The sequence below is a fragment of the Antechinus flavipes genome, chromosome 3, assembly GCF_016432865.1.
Source record: "Antechinus flavipes isolate AdamAnt ecotype Samford, QLD, Australia chromosome 3, AdamAnt_v2, whole genome shotgun sequence".
Classification (NCBI taxonomy): Eukaryota; Metazoa; Chordata; class Mammalia; order Dasyuromorphia; family Dasyuridae; genus Antechinus; species Antechinus flavipes.
The window spans coordinates 200,212,088-200,226,486 of NC_067400.1; the positions used below are offsets into that span (position 1 = coordinate 200,212,088).

General features: G+C 34.4%; 1 protein-coding gene across 6 annotated transcripts in view; it reads right to left on the reverse strand.

Moving 5' to 3' along the window:
- Positions 1-14,399, reverse strand: part of CDKL5 (cyclin dependent kinase like 5) — a 278,542-nt gene that overhangs the window by 42,250 nt on the left and 221,893 nt on the right. For 5 of the 6 annotated variants that reach the window (XM_051984416.1, XM_051984417.1, XM_051984414.1 and 2 more), the window contains 3 exons: positions 8,143-9,178; positions 3,511-3,612; positions 2,978-3,083 (listed from right to left, as the gene is read on the reverse strand). In XM_051984416.1, coding sequence (XP_051840376.1) covers positions 2,978-3,083; positions 3,511-3,612; positions 8,143-9,178 — 1,244 coding nt within the window. The remainder of the gene's footprint in view (positions 1-2,977; positions 3,084-3,510; positions 3,613-8,142; positions 9,179-14,399) is intronic. The other variant, XM_051984419.1, reaches the window with a different exon arrangement.

Below are 14,399 nucleotides of genomic sequence, written 5' to 3' on the forward strand. Positions count from 1 at the left end.
TAACCATTTTCGTTTTTTCCATTTTTTTTCATTTTTTGTAATGTGGTTATACTCAATGTAGCATTATATACTTATGGTAAAAAGTTGATTTAACTCAGTTTAATTGAGCTGACTTGTTCAATTTAAAAAATGTAGGATATTAAAAATATATAAATGTCAATTTCAGATTTTTATATTTTTTTGAAGTAGTTTTTTGGAAAAAAAAATCATTGGATCCATCTGTTCAAATATCAAAGGTGGTCTCAATATGAACATATGTACTGCACTATCTAGTTTTCCATACAAAATATAGCACATTCTATATAAGAAAATAAAAATTGTCTCCCCAATGGAAGATGACTTTCCCAAGGTTTTCCATCACAGAACAAAAGACACCTAAAACAAAGTTGTCAAAATGGTGAGGCAATGCCCTGCCTCCAGTTGTCTCATCCCCCCATCAATTTCTTCTGTCAACTTCTAAATTTAACATTAAGAAGAAACATATGGTTAATTTCACAGCAAACAGAGAAAAAAACACAGACAAATAAAGATAAATAAGATCTTTCTATACTGTAGAGGAGGGCAACCAGGTTAATGAGGGGATTCAAAAACCCATATCATATGAAGAGTTGGTGGTAGAAATAAAAATGCTTAATCTAGATAAAGTGGGATTGGGAGACATCACAGATGTTTTTAATTATCTGAAAGGCTATTATATGGAAAAGAAATATTTGTTCTATATGCACAGAAATAAGGAAGTTAAGGTTCAATATAAGGAAGAATTTCAAATAAATGAAGTTATCCAAAAATGGAACAGAGGCCCTCCTGAAGCAAGAAGCTCTCTGTTAGAAGGTTGTCATGGAGAAGATTCATCCATTTGGTCAGGATTAAGACTAGTGATCTTTGAGGTCCCTTCACAAGAACCTTTGACAAAGCTATGATTTAATTCTGCCCTTTGATGACTGATAATTGTAGCATCATAGGTTTGGACCTGGATCAGTTAGTCTCTTCATTTTACAGTGGAGGTGCAGGGAAGTGAAGGATTTTCCCTGAAGGGACATAAATAGTAAATGATTCTCCAGCCATGGACCTTTTCTATATATTGTTCCAATGAATCTTGCTGCATCAATGGAAAAGGAAAGGGAGGAAGAGGGAGAATATAGCATATACTGAGTCAACTTGCTCAGTTTAATTAATAGTATAAAATCTTTCTCTATTTCTAGACTCCAACATATGCAGTGCTTTTTCTTTCAAATGCTGAGATACATAAATCTGACAATTTACTTGTAAACAAAGACAAGTTTTAAATCCAAATTTCCAGAGGCCAAAGACATTAATCCAATGTTCCAGCTAATCCCTTAAAATTAACTTTTAACATCAAGGTACAACCTTATGACTTTTAGAAAAGCAGTACTTGTACATCACATTGAGAGAACAAAATCATGTGGCAAAAACAAACTGAGGAAAACAACATTGATAAGCATTGGAATTGAAGGCAGAAAGACCTTAGTGTAAAACCTATCTCAGACACTTATTAGCTATTTGATTCTGAGTACAAAATTTAATATTTCTATGCCTCAATTTTCTTTTCTTTAATATAAAAAGACTGGATTCTATGGCTGCTAAGATCCCTTCTAATTCTAAATCCCTAACTCTAGGAGTCTATGACTTGTATAGACATGTCTTATGACTATCTGTTTTGACCCCTTAAATTTTGTATTTTTTTTATATTTCATAATGCACATTATAATTTTTAAATAACAACTATAATAATGATTTTTTACAAATTCTTAAACTTCAGCATTGGAAACAGCTAATCACTCTCTTCTTTTCTAAGATTTTGCAGCACTCTTAGTTCTCATCCCAATGCATTTGCCCTTTCCTTATTTTCCTGGTTCATCACGCGTGACTGCTCTCTTTAGGTTTTCCACAAGGCTCTGTGTTTGGCTTTCTTCTCTCTCTTTCTTTCCTTTTTTGTCTTTTCTCTCTTCCTTGATGATCTCATCAATTATCATCTCCATGCAGATAATGTGCTGAGTGACACCATGATGTCTCAAAAGTCTTCAAGGAGGACTATGCTTTGGTAGCTTACACAACACAAGTGTTGTTCTATGCCCCCTTAAAATCACTCCTCTTGAGATCATCATCTATCTCATCAGCTCCCTATTGGATATTTCAACTTAGGCATCTCAAACTCAATATGTCCACAATTAAACTTATTATCTCTTCTGACAAATCATCCACTTTCCTAAACTTCTGTATTTCTATCAATGGTACTACTTTTATTCTCCAGACTTGCAACCTTAGCACCATCCTTGATTCCTCACTCTCATTCATCCCATGTATCATTTGACAAATCTTACCTTCTCTGTTTCTCCAATATCACGCACATATTTCTCCTTTTGTCCACTCACAGAACCCCTACTATAATTGAGACCGTCATTACCCAACACTTGAACTACTATAATAGTCAACCAATTAACCTCCTTGCCTCAAACCTGATCCATTCCAAGTCCTAGTTCTTACTAAGTACTTTCTAGCTATCTGACACTATACAGGTCACTATGTACTCTGTGCTTCAAAATCCTCAACTTTAACATAGGGATGGTCATACTTGTATTACTTACCTCACACATTATGAAGAACAAATGAAATGATGTGTGCAGCTTTACAAATTCTAAAATGCTTTACAATCATGAACTGTTATTGATAAGGATGAAATGAGGTTAAGTATAAGGGACTCTGAGATCCCTAGTAAGTAGGAAAAGATAGAGCCACAATGAGATGTCTCAACCTATTACACTCATACTTCATCTTGGTTTGTCTAGGAAGGGTAGTCTTACACTAAATTAGAGTATGTAATGGAATAACTAAACTAGACAGCCTTTACTCCATTAACTTTCAAACCTTGAACAATTCTAAAGTAAGTTCATTCTGACATATATTAAATTTCAAAGTATATCCTGAACTTTTACAAATGTATCTCTTGTAAAATTACCTCTGTAAAAGCTACCAACTCTTCTTGGAACAGGATCATTATATAGGTGTCTATTTTCTTTTGTAGCTCCTCCATCATCTGAATGGGGGTCATGATAGGCTCCACCCTAAGGGAAGGAAGAATCTTTTAAAAATTAATCAAAGAGATTTAAGTTTGTTTTAGCTCAGGGAGTCTTAACCTGAAGTCTGTAAAGAGATTTTTAGAGACTCCATTAACTTGGGTTGTAAAAAAGTTATTTTATCTTTATTTTAATATCTAGATGAAATTTGGGACTTCCTACAATTATGAATTCAGGCAATAAACATTTCTGAGAAGGGACCCAAAGGCATAGAGGTCCATGACCAAAAAGGTTCAGAAATCTTGTTTTAGGTAGGATTTCTGTTATTATGTTTAATTTTTTTTTATGTTGATCTCTTAAAAACAAACAAACAGAATTACATATTCTAAGACAAAAATGACTTACTTTGAGAGAGGAAAGGCCAGTATTTCTGAATATATGTTTTAAAATATATTAATTATTAAATAATTCAGACCTCAGATTTTTGTCGTGAATGAAATGAAGATGTACCCTCTCGAGAGGTTTCTTTAGCTGAAGACCGTGATACACTTAGTTCTGTGGGGATCTGTTCTCCTGGCTGGAAGCAAAGATAAACAAAAATGTAAATATGGAACATTTATAATACTGATACACCTAGCAACTAAAATCATCTGAAATTAAGATACTCTTAGTTTAATCAACATTTTATATATCTGAAAAATAAATAAAAATGGTATTTGATGACTAATCCATGGGTAAACTTTATGAAATAAATTCTTATAACATTTCATGAAAACAACAAAAAAAGAAAGAAAGAAAAAAGAAACCAAATTACAAAATAAAAAAAAAAAATTATCTTATTAAGTTAGGGTTGGCAGGGAAGAAATTAATCCATCAACAATTCAAATGATTATCTAAACTAAAGTTTTTTGTAACTTTAAAATCTCTCTATGATATAATGGATAAATAGTTCTTGAAATTCTAAATATACTTGAGAAAATAGTTTTTATAGGTGAAATCTCTGGTACTTTTTGATTGAATTCTCAAATAAGAACTTGAAAAGTCTATGATTATTTTTCGTGAGAAAAGCAGTTGGAGACTGGTAAGAGAGAAGTTGGTGACAGATTCAGAAGATGGCAAATGTTGTTTACAAAACCAAGAAGGTATACATACTCAATAGCTTTAGTCTTGAACATTTTATAACTAATGTTGTCTAACACTTAAATATCTTTTAATTTTCTTTGGGACATTATCAATTGTTTAACACATTTCATTACTCATTATTCACTTTAATTCTCTTTTCTGGCTTCTTCCAAATTCTCCTCAAACACCTTTAAGTAGTGGAAACACCAAACTGTCAGGCATCATCGTAAGCAAGGGGAGGAGGGGGGAAGTATCAGCTCTACTCAGAGAAAAAAAGACTAAGAAAAAGTTAATAATTACTTAAAGGAATTAAAAAGTATATACTGATGAATGATTTTCCTTGGTATTTACTTATAGTTTACTATAAGTATTATCTGAGGTTTGAAATTAGAACTATTTTCTTAAAAATATCTAAGTATTTATGTCTTTAACCTTAAACTTAATTGACTAGGTTTGTTAAGTATGCCCATCCTCCCACCTTCTGGCTGTATCACATTTAAACTATTCCAGACATACCTAGCCCATTTATAAAGATCCTTAGGGAAGGAGATTTCAAAACATACCTCAGCAAATCATGTCAGCTTAAACAATCCTTAATGTCAACAATTTATTATGTATGTCTAGTCCAAATTCTTCATGTAATAGCTTAAAATCAATTTTATCTTCTTTTTATATTGTCACCATATTTCAAAAACCTAGGATTTTATTATTGTGGGTACTCCCTTAGTTGAGACAGACGGCAACCCCCTCTCTGATTTGGGAAGTACAAGAATGAATAGTAAGTGGTGCAATGAAAAGCGAGCTGGACTGGAATCTGGAAGACATGAATTCAAATAAAGCTTCAAATCCGTAGTAGTCAAGTGACCCTAGGCAATCACTTAACCCTGTTCACCTCAGTTTCCTCATCTGTAAGATAAGCTGGGGAAGGAAATGGAAAACTACTCCAGTATCTCTGCCAAGAAAACCCCAAATGGAGTCACAGAGTGTCTGACAGTACTGAAATGACTAAACAAAAATAAAAGAATGTAAATATTAAGCACCTTGAGGTCAACCTGGCAATCAACCTCTTTGAACTAAATGATGTTCTTCCAGAAACATATAAAAATCACTGTGCCAATACTATTTGGTATTGTCTATTAGAAATTACTGGCATAAATCTCTGAAAATTCTGGGTCACCTCTACACTATGATAAATTATCTAAATAGGGCTTTAGTAGCTGTCACCATATTTCTTATTTTTGACCATGATAGCTTTAGTTATTTTCCAAGTTACTGTCATTTTTATTTTACCTCTTAATTGAACACCATCTTCCAGTTCCTATATTGTCCCTTTTAAGCTGTTTGGTTCACAAGCGGACAGCTTGTAAAGCAGTCTGACCTGTGCTGAGTACAGAATTGTTGACGTCTGTTCAACTCGTTATCCAGAAGGTCTACTAATCTTTCTTCTGCCAGTATTCATAGGCTGTCAGTCATTTTCAACCTTGTTTAGTATGGTTTGCTCTTATTTCCTAATTGTTTGTGTTTAAATGCTAATCATTTATTTTTGGTGCTCTGTAATTCAAAGGTTCTTAACCCGGGGTCCATCAACTTGTTTTTGTTATTTTTTAAACAGTTTGGTGGCTGTATTTAAATATGGTTGATTTCCTTTGCAATCCTCTGTAATTTAGTTTGTACATATGAAACCATTATTCTCAAATAAGAAGCTCAAAAGCTTCACCAGACTGTCAAGAGGGATCCAGCACATAAGAAAAGTTTGTATACCTTTGTTCTAACTTACCAATTGTTTTAAATTCTAAGATAAAATGATATTCCAAGGCTCTATTGCCCATTCTTTTCTCTCCCTTCATTCCTCAGAAAGATATGTAACTATCAAACCTATCCTCTCTCATCTGTGGTTTGGTTCTTTATTTTCAATGTTTCAGAGTATTCTCCATTTGGATGGTTCATGGTCACCTCAAATCCTACAAGTTTACAACAGAGTCTAGTAAAATGAGCACTATGCTAGGAATCAAGACACCTTGACACTACCTCTAGCATCCCACTAACTACCGAGGGGGTCAAAGTCACTAAAATTCTGAACTTCAATTATGCTACTAAATCAGAGTGGCACTAGATGATCTTGAATGCCTTACTAGATATACAGTTCTCTGATTTTATGATACCAAGCTTTCTTTCAGCTGGCTTATTTCTTTCAGCAATATTATCTTCCTTTTAATTCATCAAGTAAAAACCTTGGAGAAATTTTTGATTCTTCTAATTTCCCTTATTTAATCTTTCACCACTTTTTTCTTCCCTGGAAGGATTTCTCTGATTTGTGTTCTATTCTCATTGTCTTTGTTTTTGCCTTGTCTAACCTGACCACCTGCTTTAACTGTTGAAAATTCCCTACTTGGTCTGTTACTAAATCTCTACCTTTTCAATTTACCTATCTTACCAATTATATTACTGCCAAATAACTTTCTAGATTGCTTCTTTAATTGCCTTTACTTCCTTTAGGGACGGAACCTGAAGCATCAAGTCCAAAGTCTCCCACTTGATCCTCTACAATCTGATCCACACCCCCTATTTTCTTATTCAAATCAATTTTGTATTATCTTCTTAAATAGCAGTTTGATTCAACAAATCACTGTTTCATTGCCATCTGAACATTTTTGCCTTTTTGTATTTGCTTTGAAATCTCCTTCTCATTCATCTGTCTAATTCTTACCATTCTTTAAGACTAAGCTCAGATTCCTCTCCTTCATGAAAAAGTTCTCCAAGTGCTCCAACTCTCACTAATATCTCTTATGATTCTATGTTTTATGTGTCATTTTTTGGTCTCTGCAACTAGAAAGCAAACTAAGGGCATAGAACATATGTTTTCAGTTTCCTCCTATAGCATCTACACTAAGCTAACATGTAGAAACAACGTGGTAAATACTCATTGACTGATAATCTTATTCTTCAGATAACCTTTTATCTCATTATTCTCTGTATATACAGGATGGTCATAGATTTCATTTACATTTTTAATCTATTATGGTATGTTATGCTTTAGAGAAGTCTTGAGAGCTAGAGTTGGGTGCTGGTTGTGTCTCTTCCTACTTGTGTCATAGCAGCGATGTTAGGTAATCCATGAACTTCAGTTTCCTCATCCGTAAAATGCTGATGATAGTAATGCTGGTACTGTATACCTCACAAGGTTGTGAGGACAATGCTTCGTAAATTCCAAAGGCTATATAAATGGGAGCCATTTTTATTGCTACTATCCTGACCAAATATATTTAGCATAAAATAGATTTCTAAAAGAGTGGTGATTAAATGATTTCCCTTTAAAACATTTTCCATCAAAAGAAAAATCTCACCCCATTTCTCCTTGATCCAGGTGAATGTGTAATGTTATAAAAATGGTATTTCAAAGCACACTGTTGTACCTTCAAAGGTATTATTAATTTTAAATTAGGAGAAATCACATCTGGACTCTTAATCATTAAAATGTCTCCAAAAAATAGATTTATTTAAAATCTTTTTATTGTTTAAGAGACATCAAAAATTCATGCAAAAACTTGGAATATAAAAGTTATCTGCAGCCATTTAAAAACTTTTGGCTTAAGTTAGGAAATTAAGTTAGGAAAGCAGTCAATGTGAAAGGTATTTAGAGCATATGGGCTGGTGAGATGAAAGAAGATGCCTGTGAATTCACCCTCAAAGTGAAAAACTAGGAGAAAAACTCTATGGATTTTATCACTAATTCAAAATGAAATTCTATCAGAAAAATGTGCTGTAATGTAAAATTTAACAAAGGAATCAGAATTTTAGAAAACTAGTAAATCTTCCCTATTGCCCAATTATCAATGACTCAAGGATTCAGCATTATTATTGTTTTATTTTTATTATTATTTTTAACAGATATTGTTGATTCACTTTTTTCTCTTTTAAGTGTTTAGAAACTACCCCTATAGTGTATCCTTAAGATATCCTACAACAGGCAAAATTTCAGACTGACCCTATTCAAATCCTCTGCACCATCTTCCCGTGATGTGCCAACAGATCTGGTGAATAGTCTAAGTTGTACCTGTGGTGATAAGAGTTGAAGGCTGTTGGCTCTGACTGCCATCCCTTGCCCTATGTTCAAGCCTCCATCTGAGCCTTTCGCTCTCACTTTGTCCCGAGTCACGTACATGGAATGCCTATGAGGCCGTTGCTGGGAAGAGAAAGGGCTGGTATACCCTAGACCATAGGAAAAAGATTCATGGGGTGCAGAGAGTGAGTGTGAATGGCTTCCATCCATGTGGTCGGGTAGTTTCAACTCTTCCATTGTTTTGGAATGTCTTGCTGTTGTTCGCCTTGAGTCCAAGGTGCCCTCACTTCGGTTAGTTCTCCCAGAAGGACTAAGCAAAGTTCTACTGTCACTGTGCCTGGGAGGGGTTGGGCTGGTGGGAGAGTTCAAGTCTAGGCAGCTAGATGGAAAATACCTGCTGCTACTGGGATCAGAAATCTGAACTCTGGCTTCAGAAAGATTACTCACAGATTTGGAGTCAGTCAGAACCCCATGACTTTTGGCCTTTGCCCTATAAGAAGGACTCTTAGAGGATTGGGGAATAGTATCTATGTAGCTATGTCGTCCATGCTTTTCACCAGGTTGTAATGTTCCAGTTTTGCTTTGGGAACTTTCCATAAATGAGTGGCGGTTCTGCTGAGACCTACTGTTTGACTTAAGATATTTTGTGCCTGGGCCCTCAGAAGTCTTTTGGTCAATACTGAAATCAAATTCTGGTTTTGCTTTTGATTCTTTGGGGCTAAGAAGATGTGGAATGTTGTTATTGGTGAGATCTTTGTTTGCGGATCCAGGTGGGTTACTTGTTTGATAGGGTTTGGTGTGCATGGGACTATGAGAAGCTCCAGAAAGGTTTCCATTGAGGAAGCTTTCACTTGCTGGAAGAACATCTTCATTCCGTGGAAGTCCAACACTCAGGTTCTGTATATCCTTACTGTTAGATCTGTGATGTGCCTGCAAAGCAGTATTTTTGCTGGCTTGATTTCTATGTTAAAAACAAAAAAAGCATTAATATATGAACTCCCCTCCCAAGCAGAGACACATACAAAAATGTGTTTAAAATGATGATATATTAAAGATTTCTCAATGAACAGAAATGCTAATTTTAAAAAATAACATGTCTACATTATAGCTAACTTTGGGTAAAATTTCACTGCAAAAAAGTTTCTGTGACAATATTCCATGTAATATTCTGTGGATAGTCCACAGAAATCATTTCCCTACTAATAGTGTTCCCACAAATTCTCTAAAATTAATATTTCAGTGTAACTAATGTTTTGTTTAGGCCCTCTCTATGAAACAATCATGTCTCATGAAGAAAAACTATTTGATTATAAAACATCTATGGAAAAGAAGAAATAGAAGCTATAGCCAGAGGCTCTCTAGAATTCCTTTGTTTTCTTTAGATGCAAGTAAACAAGATTTCACCTTCAATTTTTCATTTAATCCCATTTCAAACATCCTAGAGAGGAAAAGCTACTACTTCATTTACAAAGCCTAACCTTTCTCTCTATGTACACACAGATATACATAAAAATCTAGGTACTTTGAAAGAAATGACAGGGTTGGAAATGCTTTTGTTTATCACCTTTATCATCCTTTTCTTATTTCATAGAATTTCTTATTTCACTTGCTTTATCACAACTCACTTCAGAGTCAGAAAAGAGGGAAGGGGGATTGGGAGCAGTATTAACTTGGTTTTGTCTCTATCCAAAATGCTCTGTGAGGTGTGAAAAAGAAAATAGTCTGTACTCACATCTGAGAAAAGTAATAATTGTACAGTTTCTATTTGTATCCTAAAATGGGATCAATTACTGAATGGGGGAAATTCTCACCATATGATCAGATTTCCTCAAGGTTTAAAGTAGATATTAGCTCACATACCATAATTCCAAGTTAACAAGAGACTTTCTCCAAAATTTAGAAGCTTGTTTCATATTTAAGTTCAAAAACAAAATAAAACACTAATGCAAAATATGAAAAGTGGAACTCTGATGTCTTAACAACACTATTTCATTTTATCTTTATCTTTTAAAAAGAGAAACTGTAGTTTGGGATATCAGGTTTTTGATAAAGGAACAATTCAAATAAATGATTCTCTGTTCTTTCCAAGTATTCAGAAAAATCTTGCTTCAAATATAGCTATTGTCAGAGATGGTTTCATTAGGTATGATTTTGTTCTCTTGATGCTGCAATGAAAGAAATGTCACATTTTTCTCAGCAGTATGGTAATCTGTGAAAATATGCCTTCAAATTTTCCCGATCAGCATGTATGTTCAGGCATAAGAAATAAGGGGGCTTCTTCCTGTCCTCCCACTTCTCAGATGGTGATCTCTGTCAAGAACTATTTGAGAAGCTGTTCAAAGAGCTGACATTAAGAAAGCCTGAAGTAATGCTAAATGTCTCCTTTCCAAAATATATTTCATTAATAACTTCCAGTTTAGGGCCCAAGAGTCACATTATTAAAAACAAAAACAACAAAAACTAATTCTCCCCACTCCCCCCAAGACCCTATCTTAATTAAAAACTCTTAAATAGCAAATTTCAGATGTGGAAAAACATTTCTTTCTTTTTGCCTTTTTGATGGCAATAGAAACTGTTGACTAGTAGTTTGAAGCCTCTAGGTTCTAAACTACAGCTGTTGTTTGTCCTTCAGGAAACAAAAAGAACTAATTTTTCCTCTAAACCCTTATCTTCTCCAAACTTACCTCTTTTCTTTGAGGGAACCATTATCCTTCTGGTAACTTGTGTTCACAACTTTAAAATCATCCTTGCCTTTCTCTCTCCTATCTCCACCAAGCCTTGTTGATTCTATTTTCAAAAAACATGTTTTTCTCATTTGTACCTTTTCCTCCAAGGATATCTGCATTGCTATGGTTTGGGACCTCATCACCTCTTTCTTGCCCATCACAACAGCTTAACTAATGCATCTTCTCATTTTTAGCTTCTCTTTTTCTCCTTTACACAATTGTTAAAATAATCTTTCAAAGGTACTGGTTTGACTATGTTGCTTCCTTGCTCCAAAAATATACTTCAATACAACTAGGACAAAATGTAAACCTTCCATAACTCAGCTCCTACTTCCTTCTTATTTCATAATATTCTCTTGTTTTATTATTTCCAAGTTCTAATTAAACCTGAGTACTAGCTGTTCCCTCAACTAAACATAATTTTTCTTGTCTTTATTCTTTGTACATGTTATATCTCATATTCAAAAAGTACTCTCTACTCACTCCAAAGGATATTTGACTTTCTTCAAAGGCTCAGCTAAGAATAACCTCCCGAAAGAAGTCTTCCTTCAATCTTCCTACTGGTATCTTCTATCACAATTTTTATTGTCTCATACCTGATTGTGTACATATTACAGCTACCCCAACTTACCTGCAGATGCATGCTCTTTTAGGGCCAGGGACAACTTCATTTTTATATTTATATTTCTGGCATGTAGCACAGTATCTGGCCCAGATTAAGTGCTAAAGCAGATCTATGATATCTTGCTGAATTGAATTGCAACTGAATACCAGTACATGAAATACTTTAGATCTTTTTTCATTGAAGTTAAAATTGACAATAGTTAAGTTTATAATAATTCACTCTTGTTTTTGACATACTTTTCTCCTTTTTAAATTATGAGCTGGAAAGGGTCCATAACGGAGACTTTTGAGCTCCCAAAATGTATCTAACAGTCCTAAAAAGAAATTTAAAATATACAGCTAAAATAAAATATTCAAATACCAAAATGACATTCAAATAAATTTTATCAATAAATCTCTTCCCTTCTTAATCTCAACCTTTGTAAACCAGTTCAACCTTACTCTAATCTTTACTCCTGATTCCCTTGCCCATTTGTCCTGGGTCAAACTCTAAGTAGACTACTCTCCATGTGCTCCAATTCTTTATCCCTTTCATTCCTTGCAAAACTCTGCTATCAGATTTATATGCTTCCAGAATTTGAGGAAATCACAAAACCAAGATGACTGGGTCTACTACAAATTTGTCATCTAACTTCAATAGGATCCATACAGCAACCAAAGCAGTCCTCCTACTCTCACTCCCTATCCCATTCAATACAGCTGATTGTTCCAAACCTTGTCTCTTTTCAAGTCTCCTATGGATTGCCTATCTCCCATCCTCTCAGCTAAGGACTACATCTCATGTTATAATGAAAAAAATCAAGGCTTTCTCCTCTCTCTTCATATCATATATCATTGATATCTTTTTGCACAATCTATCCCTTCATTTCTGTCACTGATAAAGAAGTGGTCGTTCTCATATTAAAGCTAGTCCTTCTACATGCATCCTTAATCTCAAACTCTCCTATATCTACAGAAGACTGCTCCTTTTAAAATCCTCATTGTCTCTCTCATATTCAATTACTCTCCATCTCTGGCTACAAATACAACAATGCTTCATCCAACCTTTTTAAAAACCCTCATATGATTCTTCTATCTCAATTACCTACAATACTATATCTTGTTTCACTTTCTCTCCTAAACTCCTTGAAAAAATCATCATTACCCAGTCCCTCCACCCCCCCCCCCAATTTACTTTTTATTAAATCCTGTTTTGGGACCTCATCATTTTGACTGAAAACAGCTCTTTCCAAAGTTAGCAGTGATCTCTTAAATGACATTCTGATGTCCTTTTCTCAATTAGCATTTTTCTTGAACTTTTTACAGTATGTAACACTGTTAATTCCCTCCTACTTGATACTCTATTCTCAAGGTTTTCATGACATTGCTTTCTTTTGTTTCTCCCCCTACTTATCTCGTTCCCCACTATAAGAGCTCCATTCTTGACATACCCTCATATTAAGAAGTGATTCCTCAAGACTCTGTCCTAAGCATTCTTCTCTATTGTACTCCTATAAACTTCCTTGTGATCTTTTCAGTTCCTAAGGCTTTAATGATTATTTCTATACAAAATAATTCTCAGATCTATATATCTAGTTTTCTTCTAAGCTCTAATTTTATACTTTTAAGTATCCAATGGACATTTCAAACTGGATGTCTCATAGACATTTCAATATCAACATGTCTATTACATTCAATTTGACAACTGAATTCATTCTATTTCCCCTTAAAGCCAATCTCAATCCTTTAAATTTATTTCTTTGGAGGACACCAACATCCTCTGTTTCACAGATTTACAATCTTAGTATCCTCTGTGATTCCTCAATCTCAGCCACCCCACATATTCAGTCATCTCATCATTTCTAACTTCAGACTACGTCCCTCTGTCTCTCTCAATAAACTCCACTGGCTCCCAATTACCTCCACAATTACATATAAAATTTTCATTTTGACACTGGGGGATATTCACAATTCAGATCATTTCTATAGTTTGCTCACACAGTTCTACACTTTTCTGGTGATCCTTGCCTTCTTGTTCCTAGCACAGGACATTCCATCTACCTCTTGACATCATTTGGTTTCTTTCAAGACCCAGCATATATCCTGTCTTCTGAAGTCCTTTCCAGTCCCCCATTAGCTACTTAAGCCTTCCACTATAAGTTTATTCTCATTCTAGTATGTATTCATCTTACATGTGACACCATTGGTATTTAAGTTCCTTGAGGACAAAAGTTCTTTTGTGTTTCTGACTTTATATCTCCCTATGCTTAGTACAGTTACTGGTACATAGTTGAAAACAAAATATAAACGCTTGTTGAGAGATCAATTCATTTGTCCCAGAGGACTGAAACATGGAATTAGTAAATAAATATGCATGATGATGACAAAAAGAATTCTCTTCACTCCTTAACAAATAGTTAAAGAAGAATTGTACTCCCTCTCCCTCCCCCCAAAAAAACCACCTCTTCGTAATCAATCTTCTGGCAATAGGCTCCTATAAACCTGGCTAGGTCAGTTTTTAGGGAACATATGGAGAGAACCAGCCAATACATTCTAAAAGTCATTTCAGATTGGTTCTGCCAGATGAAGCATACATTCCATTTTATTTGTGATAAGGCTTTATAGTAGTAATCTAGGAGAGAGAGAAAATGTTGAAAACCAGCAAAATTATGATAATTTTGTTTCAACAGAATTCCCTGAGAGATTTTGTTTGTATTGAAGTTTTCATAAAAAGGAATATTACAATATTTTATGTTCATGTTCTCTCCACAGAGATCAGGAAGATAGATGACATCATAATCATGTCTGATCCAGGCTCAAAATAAACCCACAGAGGAATAAAGATGGTTACAT